We start from the raw sequence: 25,230 nt of genomic DNA, 5'->3' as shown, positions 1-25,230 counted from the left end.
AATGAATAATGAAGATGATTGACGGAAATCCTTGATTGACTGTAAGTAAAACTTCAAGGCACAGACACGTCCAGGTTATGTAACAGACGCTCCTTCTTAGAAGAAGGATTAGGACACAAGGAAGGAACAACAATTTCCTGATTAATATTCTTATTTGAAACAACCTTAGGAAGAAATCCTGGTTTGGTACGCAAAACCACCTTATCAGAATGAAATATAAGATAGGATGAATCACATTGTAACGCTGAAAGCTCCGAAACTCTTCGAGCAGAAGAAATAGCAACCAAAAACAAAACTTTCCAAGATAACAACTTAATATCTATGCAATGCGTGGGTTCAAACAGAACCCCTTGAAGAACTCGAAGAACTAAATTCAAACTCCAGGGAGGAGTAATTGGTCTAAATACAGGCTTTATTCTGGATAGAGCCTGACAAAAAGACTGAACATCTGGCATATCTGCCAAAAAGACTGAACATCTGGCATATCTGGCAAATGTTTGTGAAGCAAAATTGACAAAGCAGAAATCTGTCTCTTTAAGGAACTTGCTGATAACCCTTTCTCCAATCCTTCTTGGAGAAAAGACAGAATCCTGGGAATCCTAACTTTACTCCATGAGTAACCCTTGGATTCAAACCAATAAAGATATTTACGCCAAACTTCAAGGCACAGACCACGTCCAGGTTATGATAGATTTTTCTAGTGACAGGCTTACGAGCCTGTATCAAAGTATTGATGACCGAATCAGAGAAACCCCGCTTAGATAAAATCAAGCGTTCAATCTCCAAGCAGTCAGCTGCAGAGAATTTAGATTTGGATGTTGGAAAGGACCTTGAATGAGAAGGTCCTGTCTCAAAGGAAGTTTCCATGGTGGCAGAGAGGACATGTCCACTAGATCCGCATACCAAGTCCTGCGTGGTCATGCAGGCGCTATCAGGATTACTGAAGCTCTCTCCTGTTTGATCTGAGCAATCACGCGTGGAAGGAGAGGAAACGGTGGAAACACATAGCTAGGCTGAATGACCAAGGTACTGCCAAGGCATCTATCAGTTCGGCCTGAGGATCCCTCGACCTGGATCCGTAACGTGGAAGCTTGGCATTCTGATGAGATGCCATCAGATCTAATTCCGGTCTGCCCCATTGGCGAATCAATGAGGCAAACACCTCCGGGTGGAGTTCCCACTCCCCCGGATGAAAAGTCTGACGACTTAGAAAATCCGCTTACCAGTTCTCTACTCCTGGGATGTAGATTGCCGACAGATAGCAAGAGTGGGCCTCCGCCCATCTGATTATCTTTGATACTTCTATCATTGCTAAGGAACTCCTTGTTCCCCCCTGATAATTGATATACGCCACAGTCGTGATATTGTCCGACTAGAATCTGATGAATTTGGCCGAAGCCAACTGAGGCCACACCTGAAGCGCATTGAATATTGCTCTCAGTTACAGAATATTGATTGGAAGTAGAGACTCCACTTGAGTCCAAACACCCTGAGCCTTCAGGGAATTCCAGACTGCACCCCAGCCCAGTAGACTGGCGTCCGTTGTCACTATCACCCACGAGGGTCTGCGGAAACAAGTCCCCTGGGACAGATGATCTGGTGACAACCACCAAAGAAGAGAGTCTCTGGTCTCTTGATCCAGATCTATCTGAGGAGATAAATTTGCATAGTCCCCATTCCACTGTCCGAGCATGCACAGCTGCAGTGGTCTGAGATGAAAGCGAGCAAACGGAATGATGTCCATTGCCGCTACCATTAATCCAATGACCTCCATACACTGAGCCACTGATGGCCGAGGAATGAACTGAAGTGCTCGGCAAGTATTTAGAATCTTTGATTTTCATATATTTTCATGTCTACCGAGTCTATCAGAGTTCCCAAGAAGGGAACCCTTGTCTGTGGAACTAGTGAACTCTTTTCTATGTTCACCTTCCAACCGTGAGTCCTCAGGAAAGACAACACTGTGTCCGTGTGTCCGTGTGAGATTTTGTCAGATGATAAGTTGACGTCTGGATCAAAATATCGGCCAGATAAGGCGCCACTGCTATGCCCCGCGGTCTGAGAACCGCCAGAAGGGACCCTAGAACCTTTGTGAAGATCCTGGGTGCTGTGGCCAACCCGAAGGGAAGAGCCACGAACTGATAATGTTTGTCCAGGAAGGCAAACCTTAGTACCTGATGATGATCCTTGTGAATAGGGATATGAAGGTATGCATCCTTCAAATCCATGGTAGTCATATATTGACCCTCCTGGATCATTGGTAAGATTGTTCGTATAGTCTCCATCTTGAATGATGGAACTCTGAGAAACTTGTTTAGACACTTGAGATCTAAAATGGGTCTGAAAGTTCCCTCTTTTTTGGGAACCACGAAAAGATTTGAGTAAAACCCCTGCCCCTGTTCCAGTTTTGGAACGGGACAAATTACTCCCATGGTAGAGAGGTATTTTACGCAGCGTAAGAATGCCTCTCTTTTTATCTAGTCTACAGATAATCGTGAAAGATGAAATCTCCCTCTTGGGAGAAAATCCTTGAATTCCAGTTGATACCCGTGGGTCACAATTTCCAGTGCCCAGGGGTCCTGAACATCTCTTGCCCAAGCCTGAGCAAAGAAAGAAAGTCTGCCCCCTACTAGATCCGGTCCCGGATCGGGGGCCGCCCCTTCATGCTGTCTTTGTAGCAGCAGCAGCATGCTTCTTGGATTGTTTACCTTTATTCCAAGCCTGATTGGGTCTCCAGACTGACTTGGATTGAGCAAAATTCCCTTCCTGCTTTGTGGAGGAAGAGGAAGCAGTGGGTCCTCCTTTAAAGGTTCGAAAGGAACGAAAATGATTTTGTGGCCTTTACCTTCTGTAATGTCAGAAATAATTTCCTTCAATTCAGGCCTGAATAGGGTCTTACCTTTAAAAGGAATAGCTAAAAGCTTAGATTTTGATGACACATCAGCAGACCAAGATTTGAGCCATAACGCTCTACGCGCTAAAATGGCAAATCTTGCATTTTTCGCCGCTAATTTAGCAATTTGAAAAGCGGCATCAGTAATAAAAGAATTAGCTAGCTTGAGAGCCTTAATTCGATCCAAAATTTCATCTAATGGAGTCTCAACCTTCAGAGACTCTGCTAAAGCATCAAACCAAAAAGCTGCTGCAATAGTAACTGAAACAATGCAAGCCGTAGGTTGTAAAAGGAAACCCTGATGAATAAATAATTTCTTTAGAAGACCCTCTAACTTTTTATCCATAGGGTCTTTGAAAGCACAACTGTCCTCAATAGGTATAGTTGTACGCTTAGCCAGGGTAGATATAGCTCCCTCCACCTTAGGTACCATTTGCCAAGAGTCCCAAATGGTTTCTGATATGGGAAACATTTTCTTAAAATTAGGAGGGGGAGAGAACGGTATACCTGGCCTATCCCATTCCTTTTTAACAATTTCCGAAATTCTTTTAGGAACCAGAAAAACATCAGTTTATGTAGGTACCTCTAGATAGTTGTCCATCACAATTTCTCTGGTGGTATAACAATAGGGTCACAATCATCCAGAGTCGCTAAATCCTCCCGAAGTAACAGTCGGAGGTGTTCAAGCTTAAATTTAAAGGACATCACGTCCGAATCTGTCTGAGGTAATACATTTCCTGAGTCTGAAAGTTCTCCCTCAGACAGCAATTCCCTGACCCCCAACTCAGAGCACTGTGAGGGTACATCGGATATAGCCAATAAAGCATCAGAGAATTCAGTATTCACATTAATACCTGACCTACTGCGTTTACCCTGTAACACTGGTAATTTAGATAATATCTCTGTAAGGGTAGTTGACATAACTGCAGCCATCTCCTGCAGAGTAAAAGAATTAGACGCACTAGAGGTACTTGGCGTCGCTTGTGTGGGCGTTAAAGATTGTGACACTTGGGGAGAATTGGATGGCATATCCTGATTCTCTTCAGATTGAGAATCATCCTTAGGCACACTTTCTTTACTTAAAATATGCTTTTTACAATGTAAGGCCCTTTCAGTACAAGAGGTACACAATGTAAGAGGGGTTCCACAATGGCTTCCAAACACATAGAGCAATGAGTTTCCTCAATGTCAGACATGTTGAACAGACTAGTAATAACCACAATAGTCGTTAAACACTTTATTTATCGATTTAAACAATTTTTTTAAAAACGTGTACTGCGCCTTTAAGAAATAAAAAAGCGCACAATTTTTCCCAAACTACCTAAAAACTTTAAAAAACGCTATCTAATTAGCTACACATATACAATAGTGCCAAAAATTATTGCACCCTAAGAGCAAAGGGTGAAATTAACCTCTAAAAGATATTTATAGCAAAAAATTTATTTGATTTGAAAAAACTGACCCCTGCACCTCGCCACAGCTCTGCTGTGGCGCCTACCTGCCCCCAGGGTACTGCAAAATGACTCGACAATGATCCGGTTAACAGAACATCAGTTTAGGCCCAACCGGAGCTAATGCCTGCTGCCTTCTCAGTCAGAGTTCGCATTAGCCTGTACAACCGCATGGGAAGCATTTTAGCAATAAGCCATGTGGTCCCCTCAACACAACCTCATTAAACAGCCAAATAATTATTTCTTATCTTTCCAAATAAAAACAAAACCGTTAAGCTGCCTCTCCCAGTGTCTCTGATATATGCTGCAATAAGCCCTTTGCTGCATTAAGCCCAGTACTATGTCAATAAATAATACACACAGGATTTTCAGTAATACCCTTTGTTTACAGGACTACTGTTTACCCCTTCCCTTGCAGGGAAAAAATGTCAGCCAGTTCTGATATACTAAGTCTCCTCAGAAATAAAGGACTGAACATACCTCAATGCTGCTTGTAGCATGAAACCGTTCTCCACACTGAAGATTTCTCTTGTACTACCTTCAGAAGCTCTGTGGGAACCAACATGGATCTTAGTTACATCCGCTTAGATCATCAACCTCAGGGCAGAAATCTTCTTCCATATCTTCCCTGAGGAAAATAGTACTCACAGGTACCATTTAAAATAAAAAACTTCTTGACTGAAGAAACTAAAACTAACACCTCACTTTACCTCTTCCTAGTACTAAACACAGCTAAAGAGAATGACTGGGGATGGATGGAAGGGAGGAACTATATATACAGCTCTGCTGTGGTGCTCTTTGCCACTTCCTGTTAGCAGGAGGATAATATCCCACAAGTAAGGATGAAATCTGTGGACTCGTCGTATCTTGTAGAAGAAAAGACAATACCCCCCCCCCCCAACATTAAAACCCACCACCCACACACCCAACCCTACTCTAAAACCCACCCAATCCCCCCTTAATAAAACCTAACACTAACCCCCTGAAGATCACCCTACCGTGAGACATCTTCACCCAACCGGGCAGAAGTGGTCCTCCAGAGGGGCAGAAGTCTTCATCCGATCCAGCAGAAGAGGACCTCCAGACGGGCAGAATTCTTCATCCGGGCGGCATCTTCTATCTTCATCCATCCGGAGCGGGTCCGTCTTGAAGCCAGCCGACGCGGAGCATCCATCCAGACCGACGAATGACGGTTCCCTTAAATGACGTCATCCAAGATGACGTCCCTTGAATTCTGATTGGCTGATAGGATTCTATCAGCCAATCGGAAATAAGGTAGGAAAAATTCTATTGGCTGATGCAATCAGCCAATAGGATTGAAGTTCAATCCTATTGGCTGATCTAATCAGCCAATAGGATTGAGCTTGCATTCTATTGGCTGTTCCAATCAGCCAATAGAATGTGAGCTCAATCCTATTGGCTGTTTGGATCAGCCAATAGGATTTTTCCTACCTTAATTCCGATTGGCTGATACAGCGTTAGCCCATAAAACGCTTAACTACTGACTTTTAAATGTGGTAGGAGTCTTGACAGGAGAGGGTCTATCGCTCACTTCTTCCAAGACTCGTAATACCGGCGTTAGGAAAATCCCATTAAAAAGATAGGATATGCAATTGACGTAAGGGGATTTGCGGTAAGCTCGAGTCGCGGAAAAAAAGTGAGCGGTGCACCTGTACCTGCCAGTCTCGTAATACCAGCGTTAGGAAAAAAGCAGCGTTGGGACCTCTTTTACGGCTAACGCAAGACTCGTAATCTAGCAGATAGTGATTTGTGCATTTTTAGAATATTTCAATATGTGCAATAAACAGAAATAACTATTAGACGTTTTACAGTAGTTTATTTTCTTTTGTCGTTCTACACATATATATTTACATATTTTTTGGGCATAATTTTTTGTTATTTGTGACCATCATTCTTTAAGAAGAATTTCTTTACAGTGTTTGCCATAGAAAATTTTGCCAGCCAGGTGGCATTGTGAAATAGCTGGCTGGGAGCAGTTTAATACTTTGCAATATTATAACAGTTTCTTATTTTTAAATATCAAAAGCACAAATTAATTGCATAATTTAACTTAAATTTAATGATTTTATTGTAATTTGTGCAACAAACATTAAAAAATAGATAATTTTAGCTTACTATTGGCTTAAATTTAAGCAGGTTGGTCAGTAAAATCAGCTGTTTAGTGTGCTAGTTGAACTTGTCCTGGGGAGAATACTTCTATATATATACATTTGCTATTAACTTGCCTAATATTATATGCCTGACTGATTTGTTTTGTATAGTCCGGTTACCAGGTACAGATTGGAAGCGGAACTTAAAGATAGGAATCAGCTTCTGGAGGCAGCAAATATTAGTCTGCACAACAGTTTGACGAACGCACAGGTAGGGAGAAAACTGCCGATTCATTAAACTACCTAAATAACAGAAGTAACTCTTCAACCATATCAGTACCACAGATATAATGTTGTTGAGAGTCCATGACTCATTACTCCTGGGAATTATTCTTCCCTGCCACTAGGAGGCAAAGATTCCCAAACCCCAAGAGCGCTATAAACCCCCCCCCCCCACCTCACTGGTAAATTAGTCTTGTCTTTGCCTCCCCTGCAGGAAGGTGAAGAATAAAGATATGCATCTTATTTGTCAGTGAGAGGTGTTCTTTGAGTGGAAATGGGCCTCAACTCACTCTGAGTGCAGTGTTTGATGGAGGGATGTATTGGGAGTATGGGTAGTGACTATTTTTTTCACCTCATGGAATTTACTCACAAGCTTCCACAGGTGTTGTGAGAACCGGTCCTTTGCCTCCTTCTGTCGGTTCATCGATATACTCCTATTCCATATCCTCTGCTGATATAATTCAGCACTGTTTGTATTTCTGCTGTTTGTTTCTAGTAGATGATGGCTTATAGGTAAGTATTTTTTTTATTATATATTAGGGATGCACCGAAACCGAAAATTCAGGATGCCCTTGGCGGAAAACTGAAACCGAAAATGACCTTTTTCCCAAATGATTTTAAAATAGGTTTTTTCTATAATTGTATTAATAATATTAGACTTTTTTAATGAATGTAATTACTCTAAAATGAAAAACTACAAGCCATTAAAATAAATAACCACACTTTTATTGAAAGTAACTCGCCAAAATTAGACAGAAAATAACTTAATAAACCAAAATAAATACAAATATGTTAAAGGGACAGTCTACAATAGAATTTGTATTGTTTTAAAAGATAGATAATCCCTTTATTACCCATTCCCCAGTTTTGCATAACCAACACAGTTATATTAATATACTTTTTACCTCTGTGATTACCTTGAATCTTGGAACCTTCTTCCAGCCCCCTGATCACATGACTGTGACTGTTTATTATCTTATTTTCTTAAATTTAGCATTGTTTTGTGCTAAATCTTAAATAACCCCCTGTGCCTGAACACAGTGGCCTAGATTTGGAGTTCGGCGGTAGCCGTCAAAACCAGCGTTAGAGGCTCCTAACGCTGGTTTTGGCCGCCCGCTGGTATTTGGAGTCAGTGATTAAAGGGTCTAACGCTCACTTTTCAGCCGCGACTTTTCCATACCGCAGATCCCCCTACGCCATTTGCGTATCCTATCTTTTCAATGGGATCTTCCTAACGCCGGTATTTAGAGTCGTTTCTGAAGTGAGCGTTAGAGCTCTAACGACAAAACTCCAGCCGCCTGAAAATAGCAGGAGTTAAGAGCTTTCTGGCTAACGCCGGTTCATAAAGCTCTTAACTACTGTACCCTAAAGTACACTAACACCCATAAACTACCTATGTACCCCTAAACCGAGCTCCCCCCACATCGCCGCCACTCGATTAAAATATTTTAACCCCTAATCTGCTGACCGCCACCTACGTTATACTTATGTACCCCTAATCTGCTGCCCCTAACCCCGCCGACCCCTGTATTACATTTATTAACCCCTAACCTGCCCCCCACAACGTCGCCGCCAGCTACTTAAAATAATTAACCCCTAATCTTCCGACCGCAAAGCGCCGCCACCTACGTTATCCCTATGTACCCCTAATCTGCTGCCCCTAACACCGCCGACCCCTATATTATATTTATTAACCCCTAATCTGCCCCCCTCAACGTCGCCGACACCTGCCTACACTTATTAACCCCTAATCTGCCGAGCGGACCGCACCGCTACTATAATAAAGTTATTAACCTCTAACCCGCCTCACTAACCCTATCATAAATAGTATTAACCCCTAATCTGCCCTCCCTAACATCGCCGACACCTACCTTCAATTATTAACCCCTAATCTGACGACCGGAGCTCATCGCTACTATAATAAATGGATTAACCCCTAAAGCTAAGTCTAACACTAACACCCCCCTAACTTAAATATAATTTACATCTAACGAAATAAATTAACTCTTATTAAATAACTTATTCCTATTTAAAGCTAAATACTTACCTGTAAAATAAATCCTAATATAGCTACAATATAAATTATAATTATATTATAGCTATTTTAGGATTAATATTTATTTTACAGGCAACTTTGTAATTATTTTAACCAGGTACAATAGCTATTAAATAGTTAAGAACTATTTAATAGTTACCTAGTTAAAATAATAACAAATTTACCTGTAAAATAAATCCTAACCTAAGATATAATTAAACCTAACACTACCCTATCAATAAATTAATTAAATAAACTACCTACAATTACCTACAATTAACCTAACACTACACTATCAATAAATTAATTAAACACAATTCCTACAAATAAATACAATTAAATAAACTAGCTAAAGTACAAAAAATAAAAAAGAACTAAGTTACAAAAAATAAAAAAATATTTACAAACATCACAAAAATATTACAACAATTTTAAACTAATTACACCTACTCTAAGCCCCCTAATAAAATAACAAAGCCCCCCAAAATAAAAAATTCCCTACCCTATTCTAAATTAAAAAAGTTACAAGCTCTTTTACCTTACCAGCCCTGAACAGGGCCCTTTGCGGGGCATGCCCCAAGAATTTCAGCTCTTTTGCCTGTAAAAAAAAACATACCATACCCCCCCCCCCAACATTACAACCCACCACCCACATACCCCTAATCTAACCCAAACCCCCCTTAAATAAACCTAACACTAAGCCCCTGAAGATCTTCCTACCTTGTCTTCACCATCCAGGTATCACCGATCCGTCCTGGCTCCAAAATCTTCATCCAACCCAAGCGGGGGTTGGCGATCCATCATCCGGTGGCTGAAGAGGTCCAGAAGAGGCTCCAAAGTCTTCCTCCTATCCGGCAAGAAGAGGACATCCGATTGGCTGATAGAATCCTATCAGCCAATCGGAATTCGAGGGACGCCATCTTGGATGACGTCCCTTAAAGGAACCGTCATTTGTCGGGAGACAACGGAAGAAGAGGATGGATCCGCGTCGCCTGCTTCAAGATGGACCCGCTCCGCACCGGATGGAAGAAGATCGAAGATGCCGCTTGGAGAAGATGTTTGCCGGTCCGGATGTCCTCTTCTTGCCGGATAGGAGGAAGACTTTGGAGCCTCTTCTGGACCTCTTCAGCCACCGGATGATGGATCGCCAACCCCCGCTTGGGTTGGATGAAGATTTTGGAGCCAGGACGGATCGGTGATACCTGGATGGTGAAGACAAGGTAGGAAGATCTTCAGGGGCTTAGTGTTAGGTTTATTTAAGGGGGGTTTGGGTTAGATTAGGGGTATGTGGGTGGTGGGTTGTAAAGTTTGGGGGGGGGGGTATGGTATGTTTTTTTTTACAGGCAAAAGAGCTGAAATTCTTGGGGCATGCCCCGCAAAGGGCCCTGTTCAGGGCTGGTAAGGTAAAAGAGCTTGTAACTTTTTTAATTTAGAATAGGGTAGGGAATTTTTTATTTTGGGGGGCTTTGTTATTTTATTAGGGGGCTTAGAGTAGGTGTAATTAGTTTAAAATTGTTGTAATATTTTTGTGATGTTTGTAAATATTTTTTTATTTTTTGTAACTTAGTTCTTTTTTATTTTTTGTACTTTAGCTAGTTTATTTAATTGTATTTATTTGTAGGAATTGTGTTTGATTAATTTATTGATAGTGTAGTGTTAGGTTAATTGTAGGTAATTGTAGGTAGTTTATTTAATTAATTTATTGATAGGGTAGTGTTAGGTTTAATTATATCTTAGGTTAGGATTTATTTTACAGGTAAATTTGTTATTATTTTAACTAGGTAACTATTAAATAGTTCTTAACTATTTAATAGCTATTGTACCTGGTTAAAATAATTACAAAGTTGCCTGTAAAATAAATATTAATCCTAAAATAGCTATAATATAATTATAATTTATATTGTAGCTATATTAGGATTTATTTTACAGGTAAGTATTTAGCTTTAAATAGGAATAATTTATTTAATAAGAGTTAATTTATTTCGTTAGATGTAAATTATATTTAAGTTAGGGGGGTGTTAGTGTTAGGGTTAGACTTAGCTTTAGGGGTTAATACATTTATTAGAATAGCGGTGAGGTCCGCTCGGCAGATTAGGGGTTAATAATTGAAGGTAGGTGTCGGCGATGTTAGGGAGGGCAGATTAGGGGTTAATAAATATAATATAGGGGTCGGCGATGTTAGGGCAGCAGATTAGGGGTACATAGGGATAACGTAGGTTGCGGCGGTTTACGGAGCGGCAGATTAGGGGTTAAAAAAAATATGCAGGGGTCAGCGATAGCGGGGGCGGCAGAATAGGGGTTAATAAGTGTAAGGTTAGGGGTGTTTAGACTCGGGGTACATGTTAGAGTGTTAGGTGCAGACGTAGGAAGTGTTTCCCCATAGGAAACAATGGGGCTGCGTTAGGAGCTGAACGCTGCTTTTTTGCAGGTGTTAGGTTTTTTTTCAGCTCAAACAGTCCCATTGTTTCCTATGGGAGAATCGTGCACGAGCACGTTTTTGAGGCTGGCCGCGTCCGTAAGCAACTCTGGTATCGAGAGTTGCATTTGCGGTAAAAATGCTCTACGCTCCTTTTTTGGAGCCTAACGCAGCATTTGTTTGAACTCTCGATACCAGAGTTAAATTTATGGTGCGGCCAGAAAAAAACCCGCGGAGCGTTAACAGCCCTTCTACCGCCAAACTCCAAATCTAGGCCAGTGTTATCTATGTGGCCCACGTGTACTTTCTGTCTCTTTGTGTTGAAAAGAGATTTAAAAAGCCTGTGATAAGAGGCAGCCCTCAAAGGCTTAGACATTAGCATATGAGCCTACCTATGTTTTGTTTAAACTAAGAATACCAAGAGAAAAAAGCAAATTTGATGATAAAAGTAAATTGGAAAGTTGATTAACATTAAAAGTCCTATCTGAATAATGAAAGTTTAATTTATACTAGACTGTCCCTTTAAATCTGTTTCCGTTATATAGGACTGAATGAAGAATAATATATTGTTATTAAATAGTGCTCCAGAAATGGGCTGGCTCCTATTCTAACGTCCCTGCTTTTCAACAAAATATACCAAGAGAATGAAGAAAAAATTAATAGAAGTAAATTAGAAAGTTGTTTAAAATCACTGCTGTATCTGAATTATGAAAAAAACATTTTGTGTTACCTATCCCTTTAAACAAATCTCTGTATAAGACTCTTCTAAGTTCGCTATTGATATTTGTTTGTTGAAAGCTCATCTTTTACTGACAGATCTCTGTATATGGCTCTCTTTTTACTAACAGCTCTCTGTATAAACCTCTGCTGTTACTGACATCTCTCTGTATAAGACTCTTCAGTTACTAGCACCTCTCTGTATAAAGCTCTCCTGTTACTAACATCTCTCTGTATAAGACTCTTCAGTTACTAGCACCTCTCTGTATAAAGCTCTCCTGTTACTAACATCTATCTGTATAAGGCTCTCTTTTTACTGACAGCTCTCTATATAAACCTCTGCTGTTACTGACATCTCTCTGTATGACTCTTCAGTTACTAGCACCTCTCTGTATAAAGCTCTCCTGTTACTAACATCTCTCTGTATAAGACTCTTCAGTTACTAGCACCTCTCTGTATAAAGCTCTCCTGTTACTAACATCTCTCTGTATAAGACTCTTCAGTTACTAGCACCTCTCTGTATAAAGCTCTCCTGTTACTAACATCTCTCTGTATAAATAAAAAGAGAGAAGCGCTCAACCTGGAAACGAACAATAGCATAATAGCTTGTTCTATGGCTAGTTACCTCCCAAGAAGCAGCCTCTTTTTGCTCAACATGTGCCTTTCACAGAGAAAAACTTTCCTGAATCATATCAGTCTGATCCTGACTTCACAGTACAGTCCAGCCCCGAAATACCAGGCAATTCTTCTCTGAACGAGAGAAACAGCAAAACCCCAGACGTACGTTTCGGCCTATTGTGGGCCTCGTCAGTGAGGTGCAGCCATATCCCTCTAGGCACACTGAGCAACGGGTCCACGTCTGGATTCCCGCATCACACTTAGGGAGACTTCCCAAAATGTCATAATTTGCATAAATAAAAAGAGAGAAGCGCTCAACCTGGAAACGAACAATAGCATAATAGCTTGTTCTATGGCTAGTTACCACCCAAGAAGCAGCCTCTTTTTGCTCAACATGTGCCTTTCACAGAGAAAAACTTTCCTGAAGCATATCAGTCTGATCCTGACTTCACAGTACAGTCCAGCTCCGAAATACCAGGCAATTCTTCTCTGAACGAGAGAAACAGCAAAACCCCACAAATTATGACATTTTGGGAAGTCTCCCTAAGTGTGATGCGGGAATCCTGACGTGGACCCGTTGCTCAGTGTGCCTAGAGGGATATGGCTGCACCTCACTGACGAGGCCCACAATAGGCCGAAACGTACTTCTGGGGTTTTGCTGTTTCTCTCGTTCAGAGAAGGATTGCCTGGTATTTCGGGGCTGGACTGTACTGTGAAGTCAGGATCAGACTGATATGCTTCAGGAAATTTTTTCTCTGTGAAAGGCACATGTTGAGCAAAAAGAGGCTGCTTCTTGGGTGTTAACTAGCCATAGAACAAGCTATTATGCTATTGTTCGTTTCCAGGTTGAGCGCTTCTCTCTTTTTATTTATGCAAATTATGACATTTTGGGAAGTCTCCCTAAGTGTGATGCGGGAATCCAGACGTGGACCCATTGCTCAGTGTGCCTAGAGGGATATGGCTGCACCTCACTGACGAGGCCCACAATAGGCCGAAACGTACGTCTGGGGTTTTGCTGTTTCTCTCGTTCAGAGAAGGATTGCCTGGTATTTCGGGGCTGGACTGTACTGTGAAGTCAGGATCAGACTGATATGCTTCAGGAAAGTTTTTCTCTGTGAAAGGCACATGTTGAGCAAAAAGAGGCTGCTTCTTGGGTGGTAACTAGCCATAGAACAAGCTATTATGCTATTGTTCGTTTCCAGGTTGAGCGCTTCTCTCTTTTTTTATTTATCTCTCTGTATAAGGCTCTTCAGTTACTAGCACCTCTCTCTATAAAGCTCTCCTGTTACTAACATCTCTCTGTATAAGGCTCTTTTTTTACTAACAGCTCTCTATATAAACCTCTGCTGTTACTGACATCTCTCTGTATAAGACTCTTCAGTTACTAGCACCTCTCTGTATAATGCTCTCCTGTTACTAATACCTCTCTGTATAAGGGTCTTCAGTTACTAGCACCTCTCTGTATAATGCTCTCCTGTTACTAACATCTCTCTGTATAAGGCTCTTCAGTTACTAGCACCTCTCTGTATAAAGCTCTCCTGTCACTAACATCTCTCTGTATAAGGCTATTGTTACTAACAGCTCTCGGTATTAACCTCTGCTGTTACTGACATCTCTCTGTATAAGGCTCTTGTTGCTAACAGCTCTCTCTATAAACCTCTTCTGTTTCTGACATCTCTCTGTATAAGACTCTTCTGTTTCTGACATCTCTCTGTATAAGGCTCTTCTGTTACTGACATCTCTCTGTATAAGGCTCTTCTGTTACTGACATCTCTCTGTATAAAGCTCTTCTGTGAATGTCAGCTCTCTGTATAATGCACGCTGCTTATTACAGCTCTCTCTATTAATAGGTCACCTTAGTGCCTTATACAGAGAGATGCCATTCACATAAGTGCCTTATACAGAGAGCAGCCAGTAACATAAGTGCCTTATATAGAGAGAAGCCAGTAACAGAAGAGCCTTATACAACAAAGTGGTGTCAGTAATAGATGTGCCTTATACAGAGAGCCTTTAGTAACAGAAGAGCATTATACAGAGAGATGTTATTAGTAATAGAAGTGCATTATTAAGAGAGCTGTCAGTCACATGAGTGCCCTATATAAAAGAGAGAGCTGTAATAAGCAGCAGTGCATTATACAGAGAGCTGTCATTCACAGAAGAACCTTATACAGCAAGAAGACGGTAACATAAGTGCTTTATACAGAGAGTTGTCATTCACATATGAATGACAGCTCTCTTAAGGCACTTATGTGAATGACAGCTCTAATAGTTTAACATTTGATAAATACTTGTGCTCTCTAACAAAACATAACAAATAGTGGATCCTTAAAAGCAGCATTAGTAATATCTTGCAATTTCAGTTCCCATGTCAGCTGACTAAAATTAAGTCTGAAAGGTTTCCACGTATATGGTATTATCCTGCCAATTGGACTTTGATTGAGGACTACATAATATTGCTGTTTTTGTTGCCACAGGGTTAACTGCTGCTGCTTAGCGTGGAGGAAATGGGTTAACCTGCTGTTAGTGTGGAAGAAGAGTTGCTCCGGTTCAGCAGTTCAGCTCCCTTAGAGACAACAGAGGTTTGATTTACAGCTTTATAGTGCGGGGAGGTAGAGGGGGGGGGGGGGGGGGTTGGGGGTTGCTCCGTTTTAGGCTGTTGTAAATCAAAAAAAATCAAACCTCCATTGTCTCTAACAGAGCTGAACCTGAACCGGAGCAACTCTTCCTCCACACTAAGGTCCGCACTAAATCAACAAAATACCAGAGCCTTTCAGGAAGTGCACGCACTGCAGATTCTTCAGAAAGAACCGCTCTAGATAGGGGGGGGAGGAGGCTGTGCTATTCGTGCATGAGTGGCATTGTGGGAAATGTAGTTTACTAACCTAATGGCCTAGAAAGCCTCTAGCTGCACCGGTCTAAATTTAGGTGTGGGTGGATGCGGTTAGCGGCGGCCAGCAAGTGTAAGTGTGGCACAAATATAGCATGCAATTTTCGGCCAGTTTGCCTCTCTTTCGGCTGAAATAGGATAGGCCCATTTTTGGCTGAAAATTTCGGTGCATCCCTATATTATTTATATATATATATATATATATATATATATATATATATATATATATATATACATATGCACTTTATTAAGCCAGATAGGATAGTTTTTTTTTTCTATATTGTCATGTAAAAGGTGACATATCAGTGGAAGCTATGTGCACAAATATATATATATATATATATATATATATATATATATATATATATATATATATTGAAATAGATATCATATATGAAGCTAATGGTATCAAGTTATTACTGTAAGGTATCACTGCACAGAAAAAAAATGTTTACTCAGACCTCCTGCTGTTCAGAGTTTCATTAAACAGGACTTCTTAAGAACAAACGCTGGAATGGGTGATATCAACCCCCCTTTGTTCTGAAACATAGATTTGTAGAACAAAGAAATAGACGCTTGTAAACCAAGGATGTCTCAATTATCCACTTCAAAGGAAGCCTGTATAATGAGTTTTCCTATCTGAAGGAGCAGTCGCTAAGTTTGAAGTGATCTTTGAAGCTAGATGATTCTCAGAGGATGTAGCTCAAATTGTCCCATAATGAGTTCAAATACACGAAGCTCAGACATACGCCTCAATGGAAAATAGCAGGAGAAAACAGAGAAACATCTTTAACCCTGTGAGTGCTGAAAGCATATAACAATTGAAAACACTGTATAGCCTTATTTTAAAGATGTATGAAACAAATAACATCATCTTGATTTTTCCAGGAGTGTAGTGAACCATTCAGAGGAGATAGATACTGACCAGATAAGTTTACTGAACTGGAAGATATGAATATATCAAATATAGACATTTGATAAAAAATATATATAAGAATCTGTATTTTCTGTACCAATGAATGTAATGAAACTATTTTTTCTTTGTCTGCTGCCCCCTAATGGACTGAAACTGGTATAACAGCCAAACAAATTGACTGTTAAAACCCATCCATTCCCAGTAAGCCAATGAAATGTTCAGCACCGAGTACGTATCCAAGTATTCACCAATGATTAGAATAGAGGTGGGCTGTATGACTTTACATAAAAGCCTGATGCATAGGAGAAAAAAGGTCTTTGCTGGATTTTTGACTAACAACCACTGGCTTTGGAACACAGTCTCTATAAGCAAAATTTGGGCTAACCTTTCTTTATCCATAATTGCAATACCTCTCATATGAGGTGAACTGGATTAATCTGAAAAAACTGAACACTCATCTGGTTATGTTGTAATGTATACAGTTGCTCTATATTTTTAATATTTAAATCAAGGTATTCTAAAGCTATAGTTTAATTGAAGCCGGCACTTTAAGAGATACTTTGTATTTTAAATCTATGTTCCATAGCCTGGTATAGTTTAGAACTAGTCATATTAATTGCATATAAATTCGTTATTGAGTTAATAATATACAATTTCTCTGATAGTTATAAGTTCAGCATTAGAGTTATTGGCTAATTATAGACTATTCTGGTATTATCAATTGGGGGATTTTAATGTGATTCATTATAAGTAAGGTTAATTTTAGAGATATATTTTGGTTTGCTTTGTAAAGAATATTGTAACAGGATAGTCATATAATTGCTTCATAATCTAGTTTCTAAATAAATATAATTCAAGGTGTCTATAAAGGTAACTAATCTATAATTAAGGAATAAATATTGTTTCTAATAAATATATTGTTACGTATATACATTTTATTGGTTGGCAACTACTGAAATAATATATACAACATTTTATTGGAGGTTACTGCTAAGATAATAATAATTTTGTAACCTACCCATATACTAACAACATATGTATAAAAACTGTGACAGTTTTATTTTTTTATTAAGTTTTATATTCCGCATTAAAAAAAAAGTATATATTTTTTTGTTATTGAGGTTTATAGAATGGCGTACAAGCAAAAGAGCACAGAAAATAAAATTTCAAATACATTCCATTATAAATTGTATACAGAAAAATCCAGAAAAAGAACCATTAGGAAAGAGTTCTGGTATACAATAATATGGTAGCTTGCCAATCAATATGTAAACTCTCCAATATACTCGAAAGGCCACTTTTGGACCTCGTATTATCATAATATAAAACTAATAATAGAGGTTATCCTGAAATAAAGGAGACCACTTTTGGGTCTCATATCAAACCTCTGTTTTAGTTATAAGTAGCTTAAACAATGTACTTATATAATATGTAAAGATCCATCATAGTTTAGCTAGAATATATATAGGGGCACAAGCTAGTAGGGGACATGGTAATATAAACAATGCTTGACATTACCTAGGGGTTTGTGAGCTTTATATATTTTGATTTGTACCAAAAATTAATATGGCTAAGTAGGTAAATACATTTGTATATAACAGGAGCTTTGATGTAGAGATCTAGGAGCAACCATTAGCCCAAGACTTATTGACTGAGAATATTTTATGAGGACTATGCATGGTAAATTGTACAAATGTATAGAGTAAAGGTATAAGTAAACTATTAAATTAGATGCCAACAACTACTAGATAACAAACAATGTACAGTACCCATGTAATATTATCGGTTATTTGTAGAGCGCCAACAGATTCCGCAGTGCTAAATTATAAGGATCCTTCATGCTTCAGCTAGAATATATATATGGGGCTACACACCAGTAGAGGGCACAGTAATACAAACAATACTTATAGGGATAGTCTAGTCAAAATTAAACTTGTATGATTCAGATAGAGGATGCAATTTTAAGCAATTTTCTAATTTACTCCTATTATCAATTTTTCTTCGTTCTCTTGATATCTTTATTTTAAAAAGCTGGAATGTAAGCTTAGAAGCCAGCCCATTTTTGGTTCAGCATCTGACTAGTGCTTGCTGATTAGTGTCTAAATGTAGCCATCCAATCAGCATGCGCTACCCAGGTGCTGAACCAAAAATGGTCCGGCTCCTAGACTTACTTTCCAGTTTTTTTAAATAAAGATACCAAAAGAACAAAGAAAAATTGATAATAGGAGTAAATTAGAAAGTTGCTTCAAATTGCATGCTCTGTCTGAATCATGGAAGTTTATTTTTGACTATACTATCCCTTTAACGTTACCTGGGAGGTAATGAGTTTTATATCCTCAGATGTACAGCATCAGCTAGCACAGTGGAATAAATTTGTGACTGATAAACCAATAATCAATGTGCAATTAAAATACAAGAACGTACCAATGTGTTTCCTTAATATCTGTTTTATGTCATAGAGACTGAAGATATATATGTTTGCCTCTAAACATTATCTAGTAAATCATTAAGCTATTTCTCTAAGAATGTGAGGAGCGTTTAGCATGTTACATATGGAGGTAAATTGTATTATTATTTTCCCTTTGAAGCTCTTTTGTAGGACCAGAAAGGAACTATGTATATATTCTCCCAGTGGATTACATTAGATAGGTCCTGTGTCAGTTCGAAATTTTGCATTAGGTTTTCTCTATCTTATACATTCTGTGTAGTAGGACACCACGAGTATCATATGGTTTTAAACACATATTTTACTCCGCCTCAGCCACTGACAGAGCGAAACTGGGAAACCAAGTAGAAATTGAAGTGTGAAAGCAGTGGCCTATTAAGAAGTTCAGACCATTATCTAGTGTTGTAATGCACAGTGGGTTAAGAGTGAGAAAATAAAAGCATCTATTAAAAAAAAAAAAAAAAGACATACTACTATTAAAGGGACACTGAACCCCATTTTTTTTCTATCGTGATTCAGATAGAGCATGCAATTTTAAGCTACTTTCTGATTTACTTATTATCAAATTCTTTTCATTCTCTTGGTATCTTTATTTGAAATGCAAGAATGTAAGTTTAGATGCCGGCCCATTTTTGGTGAACACACTGTGGTGTTCTTGCTGATTGGTGGGTAAATTCACCTACCAATAAACAAGCGCTTTCCATGGTTCTGAACCAAATTAATAGCTTAGATGCCTTCTTTTTCAAATAAAGAAAGCAAGAGAACGAAGAAAAATTGATAATAGGAGTAAATTAGAAAGTTGTTTAAAATTGCATGCTCTATCTGAATCACAAAAGAAAAAAATTGGGTTCAGTGTCCCTTTAAGAAATTGTTTTAAAAAAACCCTGAAGGCAGGTAGTGGACGTGATATAAGTAATCAGGTACTTTAAACTTAATTTTGGAGTACTTACTCTTTAGAACCCTGTCTCACTACAATCAAAAATGAATCAGGTATGATTAATAAATTAGGCACCCACCTATATGTAGTTGAATAGAGATAAATGTTGGTATAGCTTAGTATTTAGAAACAAGGGGACTTGGGATGGTACAGACTTCCCACATGGCTAGATATAAAACCATAAAGCAGGAGTAGCTACCATATTTAAAAGGGTATGAGCAACAGGATATAGCTATATGAAATGTGGTTGGCATAGTAAGCTATCTGGCAAATTATCCTAGCTAGTAGAGCAATGGGAACGGTGCATGACAAAAATAAAGGTCCCTCATATCAGTATGTGTTAAGCTTTGCACTGTCCAGCTAATGGTATATACTTAAAACGGCTACTATCTTTATCCCACTTACTAACCAGTAACGTATACATGAAACAACAAATTATCCAACAGTGTATTAGAAAAGTCTCATACGGCATATCTTGGTAGCGTTCTATTATGGTAGCATGCCAGACTCAGAAGAACATCTTTGAAAGAAAAGCGTAGCGTTCATATGGAGAAGTCTCACATAATTATAAGTGATCTTAAAATCACTGAAGCAAATCAGTACCTAGCCTATACCTGCTGGATCCAGTGTAGGTAAAACGAACATTACGATGTGACCATATGTTGAGAGCAAACAGACCAGCAATGTGCCAAAGATGATCCGTCCATCGGCACACAAACCCACTCCTGTCGTGTTGAGCCCTGCTATAGCGTGTCTCACCTCATTGTGATAATCTGTCTTTGAGGGGGTAAGCAGGTCCCATATAGCGTGGGAGACACTAACTGAAGGAGCGATTCGTTGATCTGCCAGTCCACTGAGTTGAGTAGATCGCCAAGTAGCCTGCTCAGAGGGCTGGTCGGCCTTCATACATGGAAGACTCAGGTCCGATTGTCTCCTCTTCATGTTGCGGTACTTTGCCTTGTTATGTGTCTGGTTGACTCCAGGTCTGTATGCATTAGCCGGTATGGGTTGTTCTGCAGAAGGTAGTCCCACACTTCTCGGAGTACCTCTCTGGCCAGCTTTATATTTATTTCTGCTGTTTCTCTCCGCTCTAGAGATAGGTATTTGGAACGTTAAGGGATTCTCACTCTTGGAGTCCACTGGGTCTGCATCTGGCTGAGCTGTGGGTTTAGGGTAAGTTAAAGCCTTCTCCGTAGGTAATTGTTCTTTCAGGGGCAGCATAGGCAGTGGAATGTCTCCATCACCTGCACAAAGTTGCGGTTGTGTGCTAAAGCTATACGCAATTAGGCGAGACAGTCTCTGATAGTGCTCTTCTAAAATATTGCAAATTGTATCTTCGAGAACTTGCCAACAGGATGCCATAGTTCTGCCGACAATGTATGTAGTTAAGGGTGTCAGAAGATAGCTTTACAAGCTTGCTTTGGCAGGCGAAGGGACAGCGTACAGCGCTGCTATACCCGGATTACCAGGGGAGTTAGGTGGAGGTCTGGCCCACTTCTAGGCCGCCACTGCGTACCTCACCGTTCCGGTACCTCAGGACAGAAGTTGGCGTCACAATCTAGATCAAAAGATTTAGCAGGAGTTACAGTTTCAGTATATAGTAATTCAGATCATAGATGGTGCCATAGTCAGGTGATATGCAGCAGATATATTAGCCAGACTCTTCAGCCTCTAAAATAAGCGACCATCATGGCCGCCGCCCGGAAGCATTCCCCTCAAAGTATTTTTTAGCGTGCATTGGGGTTTTTTATTCACATCTTTTTTTCAATAGGTTTGTGTACATCTTTTCTCTTGTTAAGTGTATCCAGTCCACGGATCATCCATTACTTATGGAATATATTCTCCTTCCCAACAGGAAGCTGCAAGAGTCCACCCACAGCAAAGCTGCTATATAGCTCCTCCCCTAACTGCCATATTCAGTCATTCTCTTGCAAGCCTCAACATAGATAGGAGGTTGTGAGAGTCTGTGGTGCTTTCTACTTAGTTTATTCTTCAATCAAAAGTTTGTTATTTTTAAATGGCACCGGAGTGTGCTGTTTATCTCAGGCAGTATTTGGAAGAAGAATCTGCCTGCGTTTTTCTATGATCTTAGCAGACGTAACTAAGATCCATTTGCTGTTCTCACACATTCTGAGGAGTGAGGTACTTCAGAGGGGGAATGGCGTGCAGGTTTTCCTGCAGATAAGGTATGTGCAGTAAAATATTTTTCTAGGAATGGAATTGACTAAGAAAATACTGCTGATACCGAAGTAATGTAAGTAAAGCCTTAAATGCAGCGATAGCGACTGGTATCAGGCTTATTAATAGAGATACATACTCTTGTAAAAATGTGTTTTAAAACGTTTGCTGGCATGTTTAATCGTTTTTTAACATATGTTTGGTGATAAAACTTATTGGGGCCTAAGTTTTTTCCACATGGCTGGCTTAAATTTTGCATAGAAACAGTTTCCTGAGGCTTTCCACTGTTATAGTATAAAAGTTACAGTTGGTGCAGTTAAAATTACAAACAGTGACATTCAGCTTCCCTCAGCAGTCCCCTGCATGCTATAGGACATCTCTGAAGGGCTCAAAAGGGCTTCAAAAGTAGGAGCTGTTATGACTGTTTAAAACATATTTTCTCCAACATAGGTGTGTCCGGTCCACGGCGTCATCCTTACTTGTGGGATATTCTCTTCCCCAACAGGAAATGGCAAAGAGCCCAGCAAAGCTGGTCACATGATCCCTCCTAGGCTCCGCCTTCCCCAGTCATTCTCTTTGCCGTTGTACAGGCAACATCTCCACGGAGATGGCTTAGAGTTTTTTGGTGTTTAAATGTAGTTTTTATTCTTCAATCAAGAGTTTGTTATTTTAAAATAGTGCTGGTATGTACTATTTACTCTGAAACAGAAAAGAGATGAAGATTTCTGTTTGTAAGAGGAAAATGATTTTAGCAACCGTTACTAAAATCGATGGCTGTTTCCACACAGGACTGTTGAGAGGAATTAACTTCAGTTGGGGGAAACAGTGAGCAGACTTTTGCTGCTTGAGGTATGACACATTTCTAACAAGACTAGGTAATGCTGGAAGCTGTCATTTTCCCTATGGGATCCGGTAAGCCATTTTTATTACATAAGAATAAAGGGCTTCACAAGGGCTTTTAAGACTGGTAGACATTTTCTGGGCTAAAACGATTGATATATAAGCATTTTTCATACTTCATAGCTTTGAGGAGTTATTTTATTCTTGGGAATTATGTGAAATAACCGGCAGGCACTGTATTGGACACCTTTTTCTCTTGGGGCTTTCCCTAATCATAGGCAGAGCCTCATTTTCGCGCCTCTATTGCGCAGTTGTTTTTGGGAAGCAAGACATGCAGATGCATGTGTGAGGAGCTCAGATACATAGAAAAAGCTTTCTGAAGGCGTCATTTGGTATCGTATTCCCCTTTGGGCTTGGTTGGGTCTCAGCAAAGCAGATACCAGGGACTGTATAGGGGTTAAATATAAAAACGGCTCCGGTTCCGTTATTTTAAGAGTTAAAGCTTTCAAATTTGGTGTGCAATACTTTTAAGGCTTTAAGACACTGTGGTGAAATTTTGGTGAATTTTGAACAATTCCTTCATACTTTTTCACATTTGCAGTAATAAAGTGTGTTCAGTTTAAAATTTAAAGTGACAGTAACGGTTTTATTTTAAAACGTTTTTTGTACTTTGTTATCAAGTTTATGCCTGTTTAACATGTCTGAACTATCAGATAGACTGTGTTCTGTATGTGGGGAAGCCAAGGTTCCTTCTCATTTAAATAGATGTGATTTATGTGACACAAAATTTAGAGAAAATGATGCCCAAGATGATTCCTCAAGTGAGGGGAGTAAGCATGGTACTGCATCATCCCCTCCTTTGTCTACGCCAGTCTTGCCCACACAGGAGGCCCCTAGTACATCTAGTGCGCCAATACTCCTTACTATGCAACAATTAACGGCTGTAATGGATAATTCTATCAAAAACATTTTAGCCAAAATGCCCACTTATCAGCGAAAGCGCGACTGCTCTGTTTTAGAAAATACTGAAGAGCATGAGGACGCTGATGATATTGGTTCTGAAGTGCCCCTACACCAGTCTGAGGGGGCCAGGGAGGTTTTGTCTGAGGGAGAAATTTCAGATTCAGGGAAAATTTCTCAACAAGCTGAATCTGATGTGATTACATTCAAATTTAAATTGGAACATCTCCGCGCTCTGCTTAAGGAGGTGTTATCTACTCTGGATGATTGTGAGAATTTGGTCATTCCAGAGAAATTATGTAAGATGGACAAGTTCCTAGAGGTCCCGGGGCCCCCCGAAGCTTTTCCTATACCCAAGCGGGTGGCGGACATTGTAAACAAAGAATGGGAAAGGCCCGGCATACCTTTCGTCCCTCCCCCTATATTTAAGAAATTGTTTCCTATGGTCGACCCCAGAAAGGACTTATGGCAGACAGTCCCCAAGGTCGAGGGGGCGGTTTCTACTCTAAACAAACGCACCACTATCCCCATAGAAGATAGTTGTGCTTTCAAAGATCCTATGGATAAAAAATTAGAGGGTTTGCTTAAAAAGATGTTTGTTCAGCAAGGTTACCTTCTACAACCAATTTCATGCATTGTTCCTGTCACTACAGCAGCGTGTTTCTGGTTCGATGAACTAGAAAAGGCGCTCAATAAAGATTCTTCTTATGAGGAGATTTTGGACAGAATTCATGCTCTCAAATTGGCTAACTCTTTTACTTTAGACGCCACTTTGCAATTGGCTAGATTAGCGGCGAAAAATTCTGGGTTTGCTATTGTGGCGCGCAGAGCGCTTTGGCTAAAATCTTGGTCAGCGGATGCGTCTTCCAAGAACAAATTGCTTAACATTCCTTTCAAGGGGAAAACGCTGTTTGGCCCTGACTTGAAAGAGATTATTTCTGATATCACTGGGGGCAAGGGCCACGCCCTTCCTCAGGATAGGTCTTTCAAGGCTAAGAATAAACCAAATTTTCGTCCCTTTCGCAGAAACGGACCAGCCCCAAGTGCTACATCCTCTAAGCAAGAGGGTAATACTTCTCAAGCCAAGCCAGCCTGGAGGCCAATGCAAGGCTGGAACAAAGGTAAGCAGGCCAAGAAACCTGCCACTGCTACCAAGACAGCATGAGATGTTGGCCCCCGATCCAGGACCGGATCTGGTGGGGGGCAGACTCTCTCTCTTCGCTCAGGCTTGGGCAAGAGATGTTCTGGATCCTTGGGCGCTGGAAATAGTCTCCCAAGGTTATCTTCTGGAATTCAAGGGGCTTCCCCCAAGGGGGAGGTTCCACAGGTCTCAATTGTCTTCAGACCACATAAAAAGACAGGCATTCTTACATTGTGTAGAAGACCTGTTAAAAATGGGAGTGATTCATCCTGTTCCATTCGGAGAACAAGGGATGGGGTTCTACTCCAATCTGTTCATAGTTCCCAAAAAAGAGGGAACATTCAGACCAATCTTAGATCTCAAGATCCTAAACAAGTTTCTCAAGGTTCCATCGTTCAAAAT

At 40.0% G+C, this 25,230-nt stretch overlaps 1 protein-coding gene across 1 annotated transcript in view; it reads left to right on the top strand.

Moving 5' to 3' along the window:
- The window catches only part of KNSTRN (kinetochore localized astrin (SPAG5) binding protein), a 107,948-nt gene that overhangs the window by 61,584 nt on the left and 21,134 nt on the right, over positions 1 to 25,230 (top strand). The window contains exon 5 of the mRNA XM_053697897.1: positions 6,627 to 6,726. Within this exon, the coding sequence (XP_053553872.1) occupies positions 6,627 to 6,726 (100 nt within the window). The remainder of the gene's footprint in view (positions 1 to 6,626; positions 6,727 to 25,230) is intronic.

The sequence above is a fragment of the Bombina bombina genome, chromosome 1, assembly GCF_027579735.1.
Source record: "Bombina bombina isolate aBomBom1 chromosome 1, aBomBom1.pri, whole genome shotgun sequence".
In the NCBI taxonomy this organism is placed as follows: domain Eukaryota; kingdom Metazoa; phylum Chordata; class Amphibia; order Anura; family Bombinatoridae; genus Bombina; species Bombina bombina.
Note: the sequence above shows the minus strand (reverse complement) of the source record. Positions and strands in the feature narration are given on the sequence as shown.